At 41.4% G+C, this 15,072-nt stretch overlaps 1 protein-coding gene across 1 annotated transcript; it reads right to left on the bottom strand.

Moving 5' to 3' along the window:
* Positions 1 to 860: 860 nt before the first annotated feature.
* Positions 861 to 13,850, bottom strand: elovl4a (ELOVL fatty acid elongase 4a). The gene is made up of 7 exons (XM_061235702.1): positions 13,661 to 13,850; positions 10,575 to 10,664; positions 4,221 to 4,408; positions 3,118 to 3,198; positions 2,443 to 2,614; positions 1,561 to 1,688; positions 861 to 1,169 (listed from the first exon to the last, which is right to left on the bottom strand). Exons 2-7 carry the CDS (start codon positions 10,639 to 10,641, stop codon positions 861 to 863), a joined length of 945 nt encoding a protein of 314 aa, XP_061091686.1. The 5' UTR covers positions 10,642 to 10,664; positions 13,661 to 13,850.
* Positions 13,851 to 15,072: the final 1,222 nt, after the last annotated feature.

The raw sequence follows: 15,072 nt of genomic DNA, 5'->3' as shown, positions 1-15,072 counted from the left end.
ATTTCTACTGTACTGGTTCTGGTTCACACAGAGGCATGATCTTCAGAACAGGTGTGACGCTGGCTGATCTACCAGGCATGACTGCTGAAGCCCGTCTTCTTGTTCCAGAGTTGGCCCCCCCTCCTGACCTGCATCATGTGTGGGGATGACACCCACGCAAACTGCTTTCAGAATGCTGGGGTGTAAAACATGTTACTCACTCCCCAGCCATTCATTTTGAGGAGACCTGCTGTGTGTCCATTATCCAAGTAAAGGTTACAGAATGATGGCCTGAAAATTGGTGGAGAAAAAATTATTTTCTTTTACAAAGTTAAAAAGGACTGAATCACAAAACACAAGACGATTAAACAATTTCAACATTCCAAAAGAAAATTTCAAACGAAGGGAAAATAAACATTTTTTGGGGGTTGATAATAATTGTGAGGACATGATTCTGCTGGACAACATGGTGTCAAAGTCTTCTGGAATGAAGAAGCTAGTGTGCATGGGATCAGAGCCTGTGGACCTATTCCTTTAAAATATCCCTGTCTCTGTATGGAAGTGCTGTGCTAACACAATTCACACACCTGCAAACCCCCGGAAGAGGGAGGGAGAGAGAGAGCAAGCGAGAGAATAAAAAAAACATGGAAATGATAGTCATAACCTGTGATGAAGTTGAATCCCCCTCCACACAGCTCTTCCTCCACAGACAGGTCACATTCAACAAAGAATCTGCGGGGGGTATGGTATCAGAGCTCAACCCTCCCACCCAATCGTGTCCCACCAGGTCTGTGGTCCTCAGGTGTCCTGAGCGATGCTTTCCCCCTTGCCCCCTCACCCCCCTTTGCCCCAGTCTCCAGCCCCCCCCCCCAGCCCAGCCCCTAGTCACGCTTGGCCCTCCCCCTCCTCTTCCTCCTCCCGTTCTCCCCCGCCGCCTGTTTCTCCTCCAGCCTGCTGAGCCCGTTCAGCGCTGGAGAAACGCCGTTGGTCACGCCGTTGGTCATGCCCTTGCCTCCCTTGGGTGGGGCCTCCCTGCGGGGCTGATGGCGATAGGTCTGGTAGTAGAAGTTTCCGAACAGGATGATGAAGGTTATGGCGTAGCCAATCAGTGCCCAGTGCATCCAGTGCGGGAAGGCGCAGTTGATGTAGAGAGAGAGGGCGGTGTGGCCAATGGTCACATGGAACTGGATCTGACAGATGAGAGGACACAGGGCGTTTTTCTCAATGCCAAATGGTCAAGTTTTGGACAATGCCAAGAACATCAACATGCTTGTGAAGAATGTTCTTGTCAACTTTCCTTAAAAAATTCTAAATAAGAGAAAATTGGTGAATGCGCAAAGTTCTCTTAAATCACTCCTTTTAATATTTAAGAACAAACGTGTTAGTGCGAGTGGTTCTTGCAAGAGGCCCATTGTCTTTTACAAACACTTTTGGGAAACAATATTCTGTAGATCTGGTAAGATAAACAAACCAATAGAAACCAGATAGCTACAGAGGTTCATGGCATACCTACCATCTGGATAATGGTGAGGTACTTCTTCCACCTCTGTAGATAGCTACAGAGGTTCATGGCATACCTACCATCTGGATAATGGTGAGGTACTTCTTCCACCACAGGTATTTCTGGATGCTGGGTCCAAAGGCGGCCAGGCCGTAGTACAGGTACATGACAACATGGATGGCAGCGTTCATGTGCGCACCAAAGAACGCTGGGGAGGGGAAGGGGGTGGAACAAAACCAGATCATATGACTAATCCATATCACATGACTGCCTCATTACAGTGGTCATAGCTCTCAAACGGTCCTCAGTTTTCTGTTTTGTCTGTACATACTGGTTCATTTTCATGCCATACTTAAGAATAGAATTTCCACTAGAAAGCAGTTTTGTACACAAAAGTGTGATATGTATGCATGCTTGAAAAGAAATTTTCTCCTGATACATGAAGTACACACCCCTCAGAACCGCAAACAACAACCAGTCTTTAATCAACCCACCCCCATCTTAAACTCATTTCTGCCAGATTGGACGGGTACTCGCACTTACATGCCCTGCCATACCAACAATGGGGTGGTACTTCCCACTCTGCATGTTCTTAGGGTGGTATTCCCACTGACACTGACCTCTCTGTGCCCTGTCCACATTGGGGTGTTATTCCCACTGACACTGACCTCTCTGTGCCCTGTCCACATTGGGGTGTTATTCCCACTGACACTGACCTCTCTGTGCCCTGTCCACATTGGGGTGGAATTCTCAATGACCACTCCCTGCCCTGTCCACATTGGGGTGGAATTCTCAATGACCAGTCCCTGCCCTGTCCACATTGGGGTGGAATTCTCAATGACCACTCCCTGCCCTGTCCACATTGGGGTGGAATTCTCAATGACCACTCCCTGCCCTGTCCACATTGGGGTGGAATTCTCAATGACCACTCCCTGCCCTGCCCACATTGGTATCATACTCACACTGTCCTCCCGCCACCCACTTGATGCCGATCCACCAGAGCGTGAACATCGTGCAGTGGTGGTAGACATGAAGGAAGCTGACCTGGTTAAACTTCTTACGCATGATGAAGAACACTGTGTCCAGGTACTCCACACCTTTAGACACGTAGTACCACCACAGTGCTGCTGCCACCTGTTGGAGGAGAGGAGAAACAATGAACAACTTATTCATTAGTAAAAATGCATTTCTTATGGCTAGTCAGCATTAATAAATGTTACTAAACATGATATTAAAGAGGCCAGTGATTATGGATGGAGGGATTGTTCTGTACACTCACTCCTATCTCAAAAATGCAGATTGTGACCTTTATTTCATTTTCCCAATATCAGTACAATCCTTAACACTTTGGCTAATATTGAATAATGTTAATGACTAATTAATGACTAATCATTGGGAATTTTATGATAAATGCTTGATAATATATTAAGCATTAACAACAGTGTGTGTTTATGCTCCAATACATTTTTGTATCTAAACTTGTGTTCATCTAGTCCTGTTACACACCCTATGTTGTTAGTCACTCTGGATGAATGTAGCTGCTAAATGAAGCAATGTAACTGAATTAAGCAGGTCAGATTTCTGGTTTCTTCTTAGCCATTTGGTAATGGAAAAAATGTTTTCACATGAATGCTCACCCTGACTTCATTCACATCCTCCGTGTAGTTGACGGGCTGGCAGAGATAGCTGTAGTTTGCAGCCCGCGCTGCTAGAAAGAGCTGGGAACAGAGATATCATATAAAACAGGTTGCACTTATACTATGCACTGAATTATGTAGTATTTTATGTATTATTCCCCACATTCTATCTAAGGTAGGGCAAAAGACAAACACCAACCAACTAGTACCAAGGTCAATGAATTTTTTTCTTTTTTTCCCCCACCTTCTTCTGCACAATTGAAAGCCTTTCTGATGGCTGTAATACTCAAGCAATATGGTTTGGTGCACTGTGCACAGTGCCCAGAGGGTAATGCAGCCAACCATTGATTATTATCACTCTACTACTACCCACTAGCTTAGCTGTACTGTTACTGTGCAGATGGCTGAGCAGCAAGACCACAGATACCTGGTCAATAAGAGGAAATGAAATTGCAAGATGACAATGGCATTTCTCGCTTACTGAAACGTTGACAATTTTATTTGTGTTTTGTGGATGATAAGCATATTTTGTGAATTGCAAAACCAAATCCACACATGTTTTGCAAATGCTTTGCTTATGACACCATAGCTCCTTTAACAAATATGAAATAGTCAATATTCTACCTATTTTATGTTCACAGAACTAGCTAACTACCAAGTGTAAGCTGAAGCAATTCTGAGTCAGGCTTCATGCCAAGGCAGTGTGATCTGCTCCACAATTGGTTATGAGCTACTGTTCCCTGATTGGCTGTGGATACCTTCATTTTGATTGCTGCACACACACTTGTGGTTTGTTTTTCCCATTGTGTATGGAGACATATTGCAAAAAAATATATGTATTTCAAGATCTGTAAAGCAGAATTTGTATTTTTGCAATGTGTGAATCGAGCGTTGTGTTTTGAAATTTGAAATTCGCTCCATAAAAAACTGCCTTCTAGGTGAATGCAAAAGCCAATAATGCATCCGCTAATTTGAGTCCCAGCCACTGGGGCTATATAATATATATAACAATAATATGTCTCACATTTATTCCATAATGTCTGTTCTTCTCCAATGATCTGACACGTTTTCATGTTAAAAGTTCATGACAGAACAGAGGTCACCTCTTTGAAGATGAAGAAGTTGAGGATGACCATACTGAAGTTGTAGACGATGAGGGTCTTCCTCAGCTGGAAGGGCTCTCTGTGCCGCATGTACTTGGGCCCCAGCCAGAGGAAGAGCAGGTACATGGAGCTGATGGCCAGGGTGGGGAGAGGCGAGGACATCAGCGGCCATTTCTCTACACGCTTGTCTGGACACACATAGACATGGGGGCACACCCATTAATCGTTACTGATTTTTATTATTATCCTTTATTTAACCCAGTAAGTCAGCAGGAATATATTATAGTATCATTGCTGTTGAATTTCACATAACAAACAGCAATAACAGCTAGATGAAGGAGCGAGTATGAAGTCCAATAAAGTATGTACAATAAAGACCATTAAGTTATGAATAAGGCTGGCTGACTGTGAAGACAAAAATGACTACGACAGTGCACAGCCACATTATCAACTATTAAAGGTTCCAAACCTGGCTCAGTGCAACTTAACCTTGACCTCTCTAATACTAAAAGATGTTGGATTATAAAGTGAACATAGATTCACTGTATGAGTGTTTTACACACAATGGCTTGGGAGCAGTAATTAGGCTGGGGATACTGATTCTTGGATCCTGCTTGTGGACAGACAATCCTCTGGTGTATCCTTTATTTTCCATTAGTCACCACAGTGCTTTCAAAGTGTGGCTAGTACATAATGTACTGTGTATGACACTCACTGCGTAGAAATCAGGCTGTTCACTGTGTGTCGGAGACCATCTGAAGAAATTAGCACACCTAGGGCTCAATGACAATTTATTAAATTATAACCATGCTAGTAATACCCAAAAAAACATCCATGAACACCTCGGCAACGTTAGGAAACTGGCCCAATGGAATGCAAAAGTAATGGGCCTTATGTAAGACCTCACATGCCACCAGAAATGAACCATGTGATGCAAGAACAGCAGTTCAGATGCTTATCGGCCTCTTATTTGCAAAGCAGGGAAATAAAACTCCACCGTCCCCCAAACCACGCTCACTGTCTACTGATGTTGAAGTTTATTTTGTAATCATTTTCTAGAAAAGTATATTTTTGCTGGAACTATAACTTAGCAAATGCCGTCCTGAACTACTTCTTATTGTTGCGTAAATGCATTGCTAGGTCATTTCAGTACCAAAATAATGTAAAACATGGTACGCTTCTTGTACAGGGCTTCCTATCCTCTCCAACAAGGTATAATGTGTCATTTTCAGGTGACGGACATTTTAGGAATATCACTGCATTCGCAAAGCAGAATAAATATATAGACGTGCGCAATTACAGGATTTGGACTTGCTATAGATAAACCAGAAATTGTACTGGCTAACAGGGCACTTGTTAACCTAATTTTGGAATAAAGTTCCATTTTAAATGTGATGCAGATTGGTTAGAAAGCATTAGGGTGAGCAATCCTTTTTTGGAGTGCTTTTTGGACACTTTGGGCATGCTTTATAAAAATATACTCTCATGTATATGTTAATAAAACACATGTCAACATTCATTTTCTTTGCATTTAGTATCAGATAATCAGTTTGAATCGAAAAATAAGCTTTTCTGATCATTCGTGTGTCTGTACAAAATTGATCAATTACTTTGGTCAAAATTTGTCAAAATTGACCAATTACCATCTCAACGCCCAAACGTTACATTAATGGCATTTGGCAGATTTATTAGACTAAACAGGAGACAATCCTCCCCTGGATCAATGCAGGGTTTTGGGCCTTGCTCAAGAGCTCAACAGCTGTGCGGATCTTATTGTGGCTACACCGGGGATCGAACCACCGGCCTTGCATGTCCCTTAAAACAATGTTACTCTCCTCTTCTCCCCGCTCTGGGTACCTGCCTGGAGCTCCAGCCCAACTTTTCCTGAACACCCCCTCCTGGCCCGGAGCACCAGCCCAAGACCAGGTGTGCTCATCCCTCCTGCACACTGCTGATTCAGCTGTAGCACCAAGCCTGACAGTGCCACCCATTGGTGCTCCAGCCATCCCTCTTCCTCATCTCTGCTTGGACTTTTTAATCCGGGTCATACATTTATGTAAATAAAATTGAATGATAGATTGTTATGCTATGTATTTGGAGAGATTTGGACAGAAGTATACATCAAGTTTGTGCACAAATATAAAGTAGTTCTGGGTTGATCCTTGACTTAGGAATTGAGATATTCAGTGCTAAACTATAAAAACATAAGGCTTTTCATAATAGTAAAAGTACTTTACCATCAGGAAGCCCCACCCACTTCCCCAGTGTAAGTGCATCAAAAGAACATTATCATTACTTTTGTTTCAAAATCAGAGTTAAAGAATGTGAAACCAAAAAGTAGGTGAAAGGTATCCTTGGTAACCTCAAAAGCCACACGTGTAACACATATTGGGAGGGCCAATCATTCCCAGGCTTCATATGGCATGAATTTGAGTCAGCAGGTAGGACTGCCCATAACAACACCTAAAAGTGACATAATTTGAGCTCTGGAACTAGGATGGTAAAAAAGAAAAAGAAAAACAACATTATACAACATTGTTTCCATTGGCAATTAGTTTTTGCATTTGTTTTTGGCATATATACAGTGCCAATTAGTAGTTGTCCCCTTTCTGATTTCCTCTATTACTGCATATACAGTATGTCACACTGAATGGTTCAGATGTTGAGACAAAATGGAATTAGACAAAGGGAACACGAGTAAACCTAAAACACATTTCTGTTATTATTATAATTATAATTATAATTATTTCATTTCTTCAATAAAAAGATATCAAACACCCGTATCACCCCTTAAATGTAATAACTGGTTGAACCACATTTAGCAGCAATAATTGCAACAAAACGCTTCCTATAATCAGCTTTTCACATTGCTGTGGGAATTTTAGCCCACTCTTCTTTGCAGAACTGCTTTAATTCATAAAATCGGTAGGTTTTCGTGTCTCAGGTCCTGCCACAGCATCTCTACTGGGTTAAAGTCAGGACTTTGGCTCGGCCACTCTTAAGACTTTTATTTTGTTTCTTTTCACCCATTCATATGTGGACTTGTGAGATGAGGATTGATATTTATCTTGGTTAGTATTGGTTTATGCTTTGCTACTCTCCCATCAATCCCATTTTTGGCCAGTCTCTTTCTTCTTGTGGACTCATGACCACTGAACCTGCTGAGGCTAGAGAGGCCTGCATTCCTTGGATGTTCTTTGGCAGTTCTTTTGTGCCTTCCTGGGTTACTTGTCGCTGCGCCCTTGAGGAAAGGTTGGCACTCTGGCCACTCCTTGAACCCAGTAGAGATACTGCGGCAGGATCTGAAACAAGTATTTCATGCTTGAGATGAGTGGGCTAAAAGTCCTCCAGTGATGCGAAAGAAGGATTATCATAGCATTCGGTTGTAGGTATTTCTGCTAAAGATGGTGCAACCAGTCATTATGTTTAAGGGGTCAATTACTTTTTCACATGGATGATATGGGCAATTGAAAACTTTTTTCATTAAATGAATGGCTGCTAAGGGGACTGCCCCACCTTACATCCAATCCTTAATCACTCCCTACTCCTCAGTGAGACCACTCCAGTGTGCCAGCTCTGGTCGCCTTATGGTTCTCTCACTACGAGCACCTGGCGGTCGTGCTGCACGTTCACGCCTGTTTTCTGTTCTGGTTCCTCAGTGGTGGAATGACTTGCCTACCACTATCAGGACAGCAGAATCCCTCCCCCTATTTCGACGCAGATTAAAAACACACCTTTTCAAACTGTACCTTAGTCCTCCCTCCTGATCCCCCCCCCCTTTTCTAATATCCCTCTTGTCTAACCCCCCAAAAAAACTAAAAAATATGATGACTGTATTTTTTGTTTAGAACAGCACTTCATGTGTATTTTACTAGTTATGGATGTGATGCTTTAACTTGTGGAAGAACCTATGCAGTTGTAAGTCGTTTTGGATTAAAAGTATCTGCCAAATGACTAAAATGTAAATGTAAAATTAATGAAATAATTTTAAAAACATTGTGTTTTCTCAGGTTCCCTAACATTACATTTATATCTAAATATATTAAAAAAAACATTAAGCATGACAAATATGCAAAAAGAAAGGAAATCAGGAAGGGGGTAAATACGTATTGACGATGCTGTATATGTACACATATATATATATATATATATATATATATATATATATATATATATATATATATATATATACACACACACACACTCAGTGAGCACATTTTTAGGTATTTATTAGACTTATTTTTTAGATTTATACTGCTATAGTATCCACTTAATGTCATGATGTATTGTGTGTTCAGAGATGCTCCTCCGCATACCACTGTTGTAATGTGTGGTTACTGTCACCTTCCTGTCAGCTTTTTGTCTGCAGAACTGCTGCTCACTGTTTTTTTTCATTCTTTTTTTTTTTTTTCAGAATTCTTTGCAAACTCTAGAGACTAGTGATCAATGGTTTCCAAACCACCCTGTCTGCCACCAACAATTCCTGATGAAAGTCACTTAGATCACATTTTTCCTCATTCGGATGATTGACGTGAGCATTAACTGAAGCTCCTGACCCGTATCTACATGATTGTATGCATTGCACTGCTGCCACACAATTGGCTGATTAGATAATTGCATGAATAAGTAGGCGTAATAAAGTAAAAATGTTCCTAATAAAGTGCTCGTGAGTGTATATGGCATCAATATCCTCTTGTATTTACAGGGTTTTTGCAGGAAACAGAATTCTGTTCTTTTAAAATTTAATAACAAAGCAAGTGCAATGTCTTCTTATTACTGGCATAACCATTTTCTATTTTTTTTTTATTGTTGTGTTCATGGTTTTGTGTAACAATTGAGTATTATTAAAGATAAAATGTCACTGAAGTTCAGAATGAATTTAAGGTAGAATTTTAGCCTAAACCAGTTGGATGTTCAACTCAAGTGATGTTTTTGAATCTCTACTCAAATGAGTGAAAAGAAGGGTGGTAATAGTGACATTAAGACTGCTTTTGAACTTTTTTTTCCTCTGTAGGTTTGTTTCCTGAACAGGTTTGTGTGGAGATCTCCTCTGTGGTCTTTGCTGAATCAACCTGTCTTACTTTGCCGCAGTATTACCAGGAGATATATTTATATTTATAGAAATGGTAATTACTAATCTCTATTTGATCAAAGAATGTGATCAGCCAGCTTTGTGATAGATTCTACTAAATAAAGAAATGATAAAAGAGGAAGGTAAGTTCAGAAACAAAAGTCCTTTAACTAAGAGGCTTCCCATTCGCTGTAGTAGCCCCCTGCCCCCATTCACAGCCATATGGTAGTCATGTTCCACATGATCGTCTCATTCAAAGCTTTTGGCAATGAGCCACCTTCCCAAAAATAACACCCCAGCCCAGATGGCTGCCTATTATCCTAAGAGCCACATGCATTACACATGTACGTATTTCAACAAGAAAGTATAAGCAGAGTTTAAAGGCATACTATGCAGGTTTTTCACCTTGACAAATATATATATTTTTTTAAATATGGCAACCTGTGTCTGTGTTCACTTACCCGACCCTGGGTGTGTCAAAGTGTCCCTGAGTAAGACACATAACCCCCAATTGCTCCAGACGAGCTGGTTGGTGCCTTGCATGGCACTTCAACACACCCAGGGTGGGATCAAACCGGCAATCCTCCGGCTGCCACATGACTGCTCTTACCTCCTGAGCCAATGTATACAAAATATAAGAAAATATCTTCTATGGAACAAAATATCTCAGAGAACGAATCTCTATTAACCATAAATTAAAATTCAAAAAGCTTTAATATTAATTAAATGTACATAAAATTCAGTTTGTCTGAGTTATTGTTCGGTATTTGCTTAGCAAACAGGTTATACATTCCATAATTAATGCAGCTGTACTTTGACTTATGGAGCTAAGGGACATCCACTTCTTGACTTATGGAGGGACATCCACTTGCTCAGGCAGTCACCAGGTATTAAATCACATGATGATTCCAGGAGACAACAGGAATAAGGTGGGATCGGGAAGTACAGAATTCACATTTTCACTGCAATTAATCTGTTTTGACATTAACATATGAAAAGGTTTTTGGTTTGCAGTGACTTAAAAGGGCAACACAGCACTCCGGTGGCCAGAGAAATAAAATAGCTGCCTTCGCACACAGAGAGAATAATCAGCCTGACTACTTCAGTACATTACCTGCAGGGAAAAGAAAGCACACTTTGAACCATGTCTACACTAATGCAACTCAATACTGGGGTTTGATCTTATCGGTCAACTACCCACTTAATGAATTTTCCTAGACCTGCTGCGGGCAGCACCATATCCAGATAGTCCGGAGAAAAGGATAAAAGACAGCAATGATCACCTGCAATGGTGAGGCTCCATTTATAGAACTCAATGGTATCATTTATCAAATGAGTTACGATCTCCATCCTTGCAGCTGCGTCTTGGTTTCCTGCAAAAAGAAAATACATAAATAATTTTAAAATTGTATATTACATTATTGGCATTTGACAGACGCTCTTATCCAGAGTGATGTACAGTTGATTAGACTAAGCAGGAGACAATCCTCCCCTGGAGCAATTCAGCGTTAAGGGCCTTGCTCCAGGGCCCAACAGCTGTGCGGATCTTATTGTGGCTACACCGGGGATCGAACCACCGAACCACCGGTCCCAGTCGTGTACCTTAACCACTACGCTACAGACCGCCTGTAATAGCTCCAAGGCAGTGATTTTATTTCCAGCCCTCAAACACCTACAGAATTCCACCACATTTGCCAGACATCTGCAGAGTTGTAATCAGGAGTTTGTCCCCTGCCATCATCCAAGGACACTAACACTTGTACAGGGAATGAAATGCTTGGATCATATGTGCTGTCACGTCATGCTCTTCTCCTACTGCCCAGCTTCCCTGATGTGACAGCTGAGGACACGTGTTATGTGCAACATATTCTCCTGTCTATTTATACAGATCTCACCGTCAAATGATGCTTAAAGGTACAATAGGTACTACAAACACTGTTCAAATTTAAGGACTATAGCACAGGTAGAGGGTGAGTCAACATGCCAGTGAGCCTTTTTCAATGATAGGAAGAGATTTACAATGGTCCTGTAACAATATTTTAACACAAACAATCTTACCTATTGTAACCACAAATACTCTCTAATAGTATTTCTTCTTATAACAATTATATTTTGTACTACTAATTTTACGACTAATACTATACTAATACTTCACACGTCCTGACTGACAAACACTACAACCAATTACTGATCCACACTAATGATGCTCAACTCTCCAGTGTCCCTTTGTGGTTCAGGACAGTCCAGGGATGTTCCATAATGATGTATGTTTGCATAATGAGAAATCTTTATTTGGAGTTGTTGTTGATCTATTTAAAAAAAACTCCAGAGGCCTGCAACTATATCCTAATAAACGACCAGACTGATTTTCCGGTCACATACGGATTGGCTGCATACAATTTACAGGTTTTGTTTTTTAACTGTGTCCCCTGGAATACTACAATTACACATGTCTGCTGCACACAGGAAATTGATTCATTTACATTTTACATTTACATTTTAGTCATTTGGCAGACGCTTTTAATCCAAAGCGACTTACAAGTGCATAGGTTCTACCATAAGTCAGAGCATCACATCCAGAAACTAGCAAAATACACAGGAAATGCTGTTCTAAACATAGTTGTCATCAGAAGTTTTATTTTTATTTTTATTTTATTTTTTTGGGGGGGGTTAGACAAGGATAGGGATATCAGAAAGGAGGGGCAGGGGAAGTCAGGAGGGAGGACTAAGGTAGAGTTTGAAAAGGTGGGTTTTGAGTCTGCGTCGAAATAGGGGGAGGGATTCTGCTGTTCTGACAGTGGTAGGCAGGTCATTCCACCACTGAGGAACCAGAACGGAAAACAGGCGTGAACGTGCAGCTCGACCGCCAGGTGCACGTAGAGAGGGAACCGTAAGGCGACCAGAGCTGGCAGACCGGAGTGGTCTAGCTGGGGAGTAGGGAGTGATCAGGGATTGTATGTAAGGTGGGGCAGTCCCCTTAGCAGCCTGAAATGCCAACACTAGGGCCTTGAAACGGATGCGTGCGGCAATGGGAAGCCAGTGGAGGCCAATGAGAAGCGGACTGTGGACTACTGGACTACTGGAGCGGATTCCCTCCAGTAGAAGCCTTAACAGTAAAGTGAAATAGGTAAAATGAACTGTGTATGAGTCTGACATATTTTAGGTTAATCAGAATAGATGTGAATATAAAGGACTGTGTCGTGTGGCCCAGAAAACATCTTAATAAAAATACTACTACAGATGACGGAAGTTCTTTTGCCTCGTTCACCATTCCCACCTTCAGGCTTGCTTTTAATTAGAAAAATCTGCCCTTAGTTCTGAGAACTTTTAATAAAGAATTTGGCCTCATTAGCCCTACATTAAGCCATTATGGTCACCTCCCCACCTACAAAATAAATCAAAATAATAAAAGCTGAGACATTGTATTATTGGACAAATCAATATTTTTTTTGTTTAGGCCATATCATATGTAAACCACAATAACACAGGGTTTATTGGAAAAAAAAAAACAAGAACCGTCCTGGTAATTATATTAGCCTATGTAAACATCTCAAAAATGATCACTGTTTAAAAGGGGAAACGTGAGGTGAAAAGGCTAACCCCGGCGAAATCGGTCGGGTGGGTTCCGCCGCGCACAAAGGCCGAGGGAGCGTGTGTCAGCAGGTTTCTCGCGGAGCTGTCAGAAGGCTTAATTCCAAAAGATCTACAAGCTTAAGTGTAAGTACAAATGTTAGCCTGCATGGCAGAGCTACATTTGGGGTGGACTATCTTCCGAGCTATTGGCATACGCTGTCTGATTAGTATGTAGTCTGCAATGTATACACATCGGAAGTGCATAAGAGGCTTCATCCTTTATTATCAGTTCAAACACCATCCCGCCCCCTCCCCACGTACTCGATCAGCAACTGCCAGCCAGTTGCAGCAGCATCCGTTTCATCAGGGCTCGCTCTGTTGACGCTGTCGTGGTAGGACGCACAACGAGCCATGCGACAAATGTACAGTATGAAATTGCACAGAGCCATACGTTATTTTAACAGGCTACATAGGTAGCCTGCAGTATCTTAAATCGTGAGAAGAAAGGAGCACACGGGGAATATAACGCATGCGATGTAGCGTGCCGCTGTACAGAACCCAATAGAAACCCAAGACAGACTAGCTTGCGTCCATCGTTTTTCCATTCTAAATTAATCTGCGCTGCTGAACGGAAGAAACCATCTACGCTCATGTTAAATTAAGTAAGAACCCTGTTTCATTTTAAATGAATGTAACGGACAGACCGCAGAACTGCATACGAGTTGCTAGATTTGTCTATAGCTAGGCTACATCTTTCTGATTGCCGATAAAGTAATAGGGATAAACATGTCCTTACCTTGTTGAAATTAAATTCCTCTAATGACATTCGATGCAAGGTCATGAAAATCTATTTTAAACGTTACACTTTGCTCAATAAAACGAATAAATGTCGGGCTTGTTTGTTTATATTCCAACATAAGCGAACCGTTTGACAACAAAGGCAAAAACGTACAGTCAAGAGATCATATATTGAGCTCTCTCTCTCTCTCTCTTATGCTCGGTGCTGCGGTTCCTGTGCCAGCCCAGTAGATACCGGAGCAGTAAAGGATGCAGTGCGCATGCGGGTAATGATGATAACCGACTCCAGGGACATCTGCCCTGGACAGGCCTGTGTCGGGCAATCCCGTTCGTGTGTGATCACCGCAGCACAGCTACCCTTGTTTTATGGATGTGCGTGTCTCCTGTTACGTTAATTTAGCCATTCACTTCATGATATTTTGCGTAAAAGTTACATTTACTGCGCGTTTCCAATGACGATAGACTGCTGCATACGTATCAGACGACGAAGTACCGCCCATTTAGAACCGCAGTAAATACAGAAAGGTGACAGAGCAAAAGTGTCATTTTTCAGGCTAAACGCCCCCACCCCCTCAATATTCCTTCAACTCATGGTGGAACAGCACTGATAAAAAACACTGTTTTCATCAATATATTCTAATTATCCTTCTGCTGTCCATATAATTCACATAATCTAATTGGCTACCAATATGAAGATTGTGGGGATGGCCGTCAAAAATAGCACGTTACATTCCATTCAGCATTTTTACTTTTAGAAAACAAGGCCAATACATCAGAACGCCAAATAAATAGTTGCCTTCTTTCAAAACCATATTTGGGTTAAACATGGGACATGAATCTAATCTCCCCAATAGGTAGTTTAAAAGAAGGTCTAAAATCAGCCATATCACCCAGAATTTTATCAAGGCTCTTTGCAACAGCATACGGTGCTGTGAAAAAGCATTTGCTCTCTTCCTGCGTGTTTGAGAACTTTTTTCATGAAATAATTATTTTAAAATGTGCTTGTGTTGTCTCTACTCAGGTTACCTTTGTGTAATATAACATTTTGTCCAAAGATCTGAAACCATTCAGTGTGGCAGATACACAATAATAGAGGTAACCAAGAAGGGGGGCAAATACTTTTTCACTGCACTCTATGCAAAATACTTCACAAATGGAACATAACCCAAACTGAGGTCTTTATCAGCTTTCAGAATTGGATGGACTATTTCACCAAACACTAGTTAACCCTCAGTAATTGCAGGTAATATTAGAAGATTGCCCTATACTTTTGACCAGCTACAGTCACTGCGTGAGAAAGATGAATTGTCTCTGTAGCATGTTTGACAAATAACATGAGGTCATCAATCAGCTGATCTCCATTGTCTATTGATCACACGCACATATGCATTATGTACACATTTTGATGGC

Source organism: Conger conger, chromosome 1, assembly GCF_963514075.1.
Source record: "Conger conger chromosome 1, fConCon1.1, whole genome shotgun sequence".
Classification (NCBI taxonomy): domain Eukaryota; kingdom Metazoa; phylum Chordata; class Actinopteri; order Anguilliformes; family Congridae; genus Conger; species Conger conger.
Note: the sequence above shows the minus strand (reverse complement) of the source record. Positions and strands in the feature narration are given on the sequence as shown.

Excerpts from the sequence above, each read along its gene's own strand:
- elovl4a (XM_061235702.1), bottom strand. The coding sequence starts at position 10,641 with ATGGAGATCGTAACTCATTTGATAAATGATACCATTGAGTTCTATAAA. Across the intron at positions 1,689-2,442 it reads GTGGGTGGCGGGAGGACAGT|CGTTCTTTGGTGCGCACATG; the intron begins GTGAGTATGATA and ends TCCCCTCCCCAG. Across the intron at positions 1,170-1,560 it reads ACCTCACCATTATCCAGATG|ATCCAGTTCCATGTGACCAT; the intron begins GTAGGTATGCCA and ends CTCATCTGTCAG.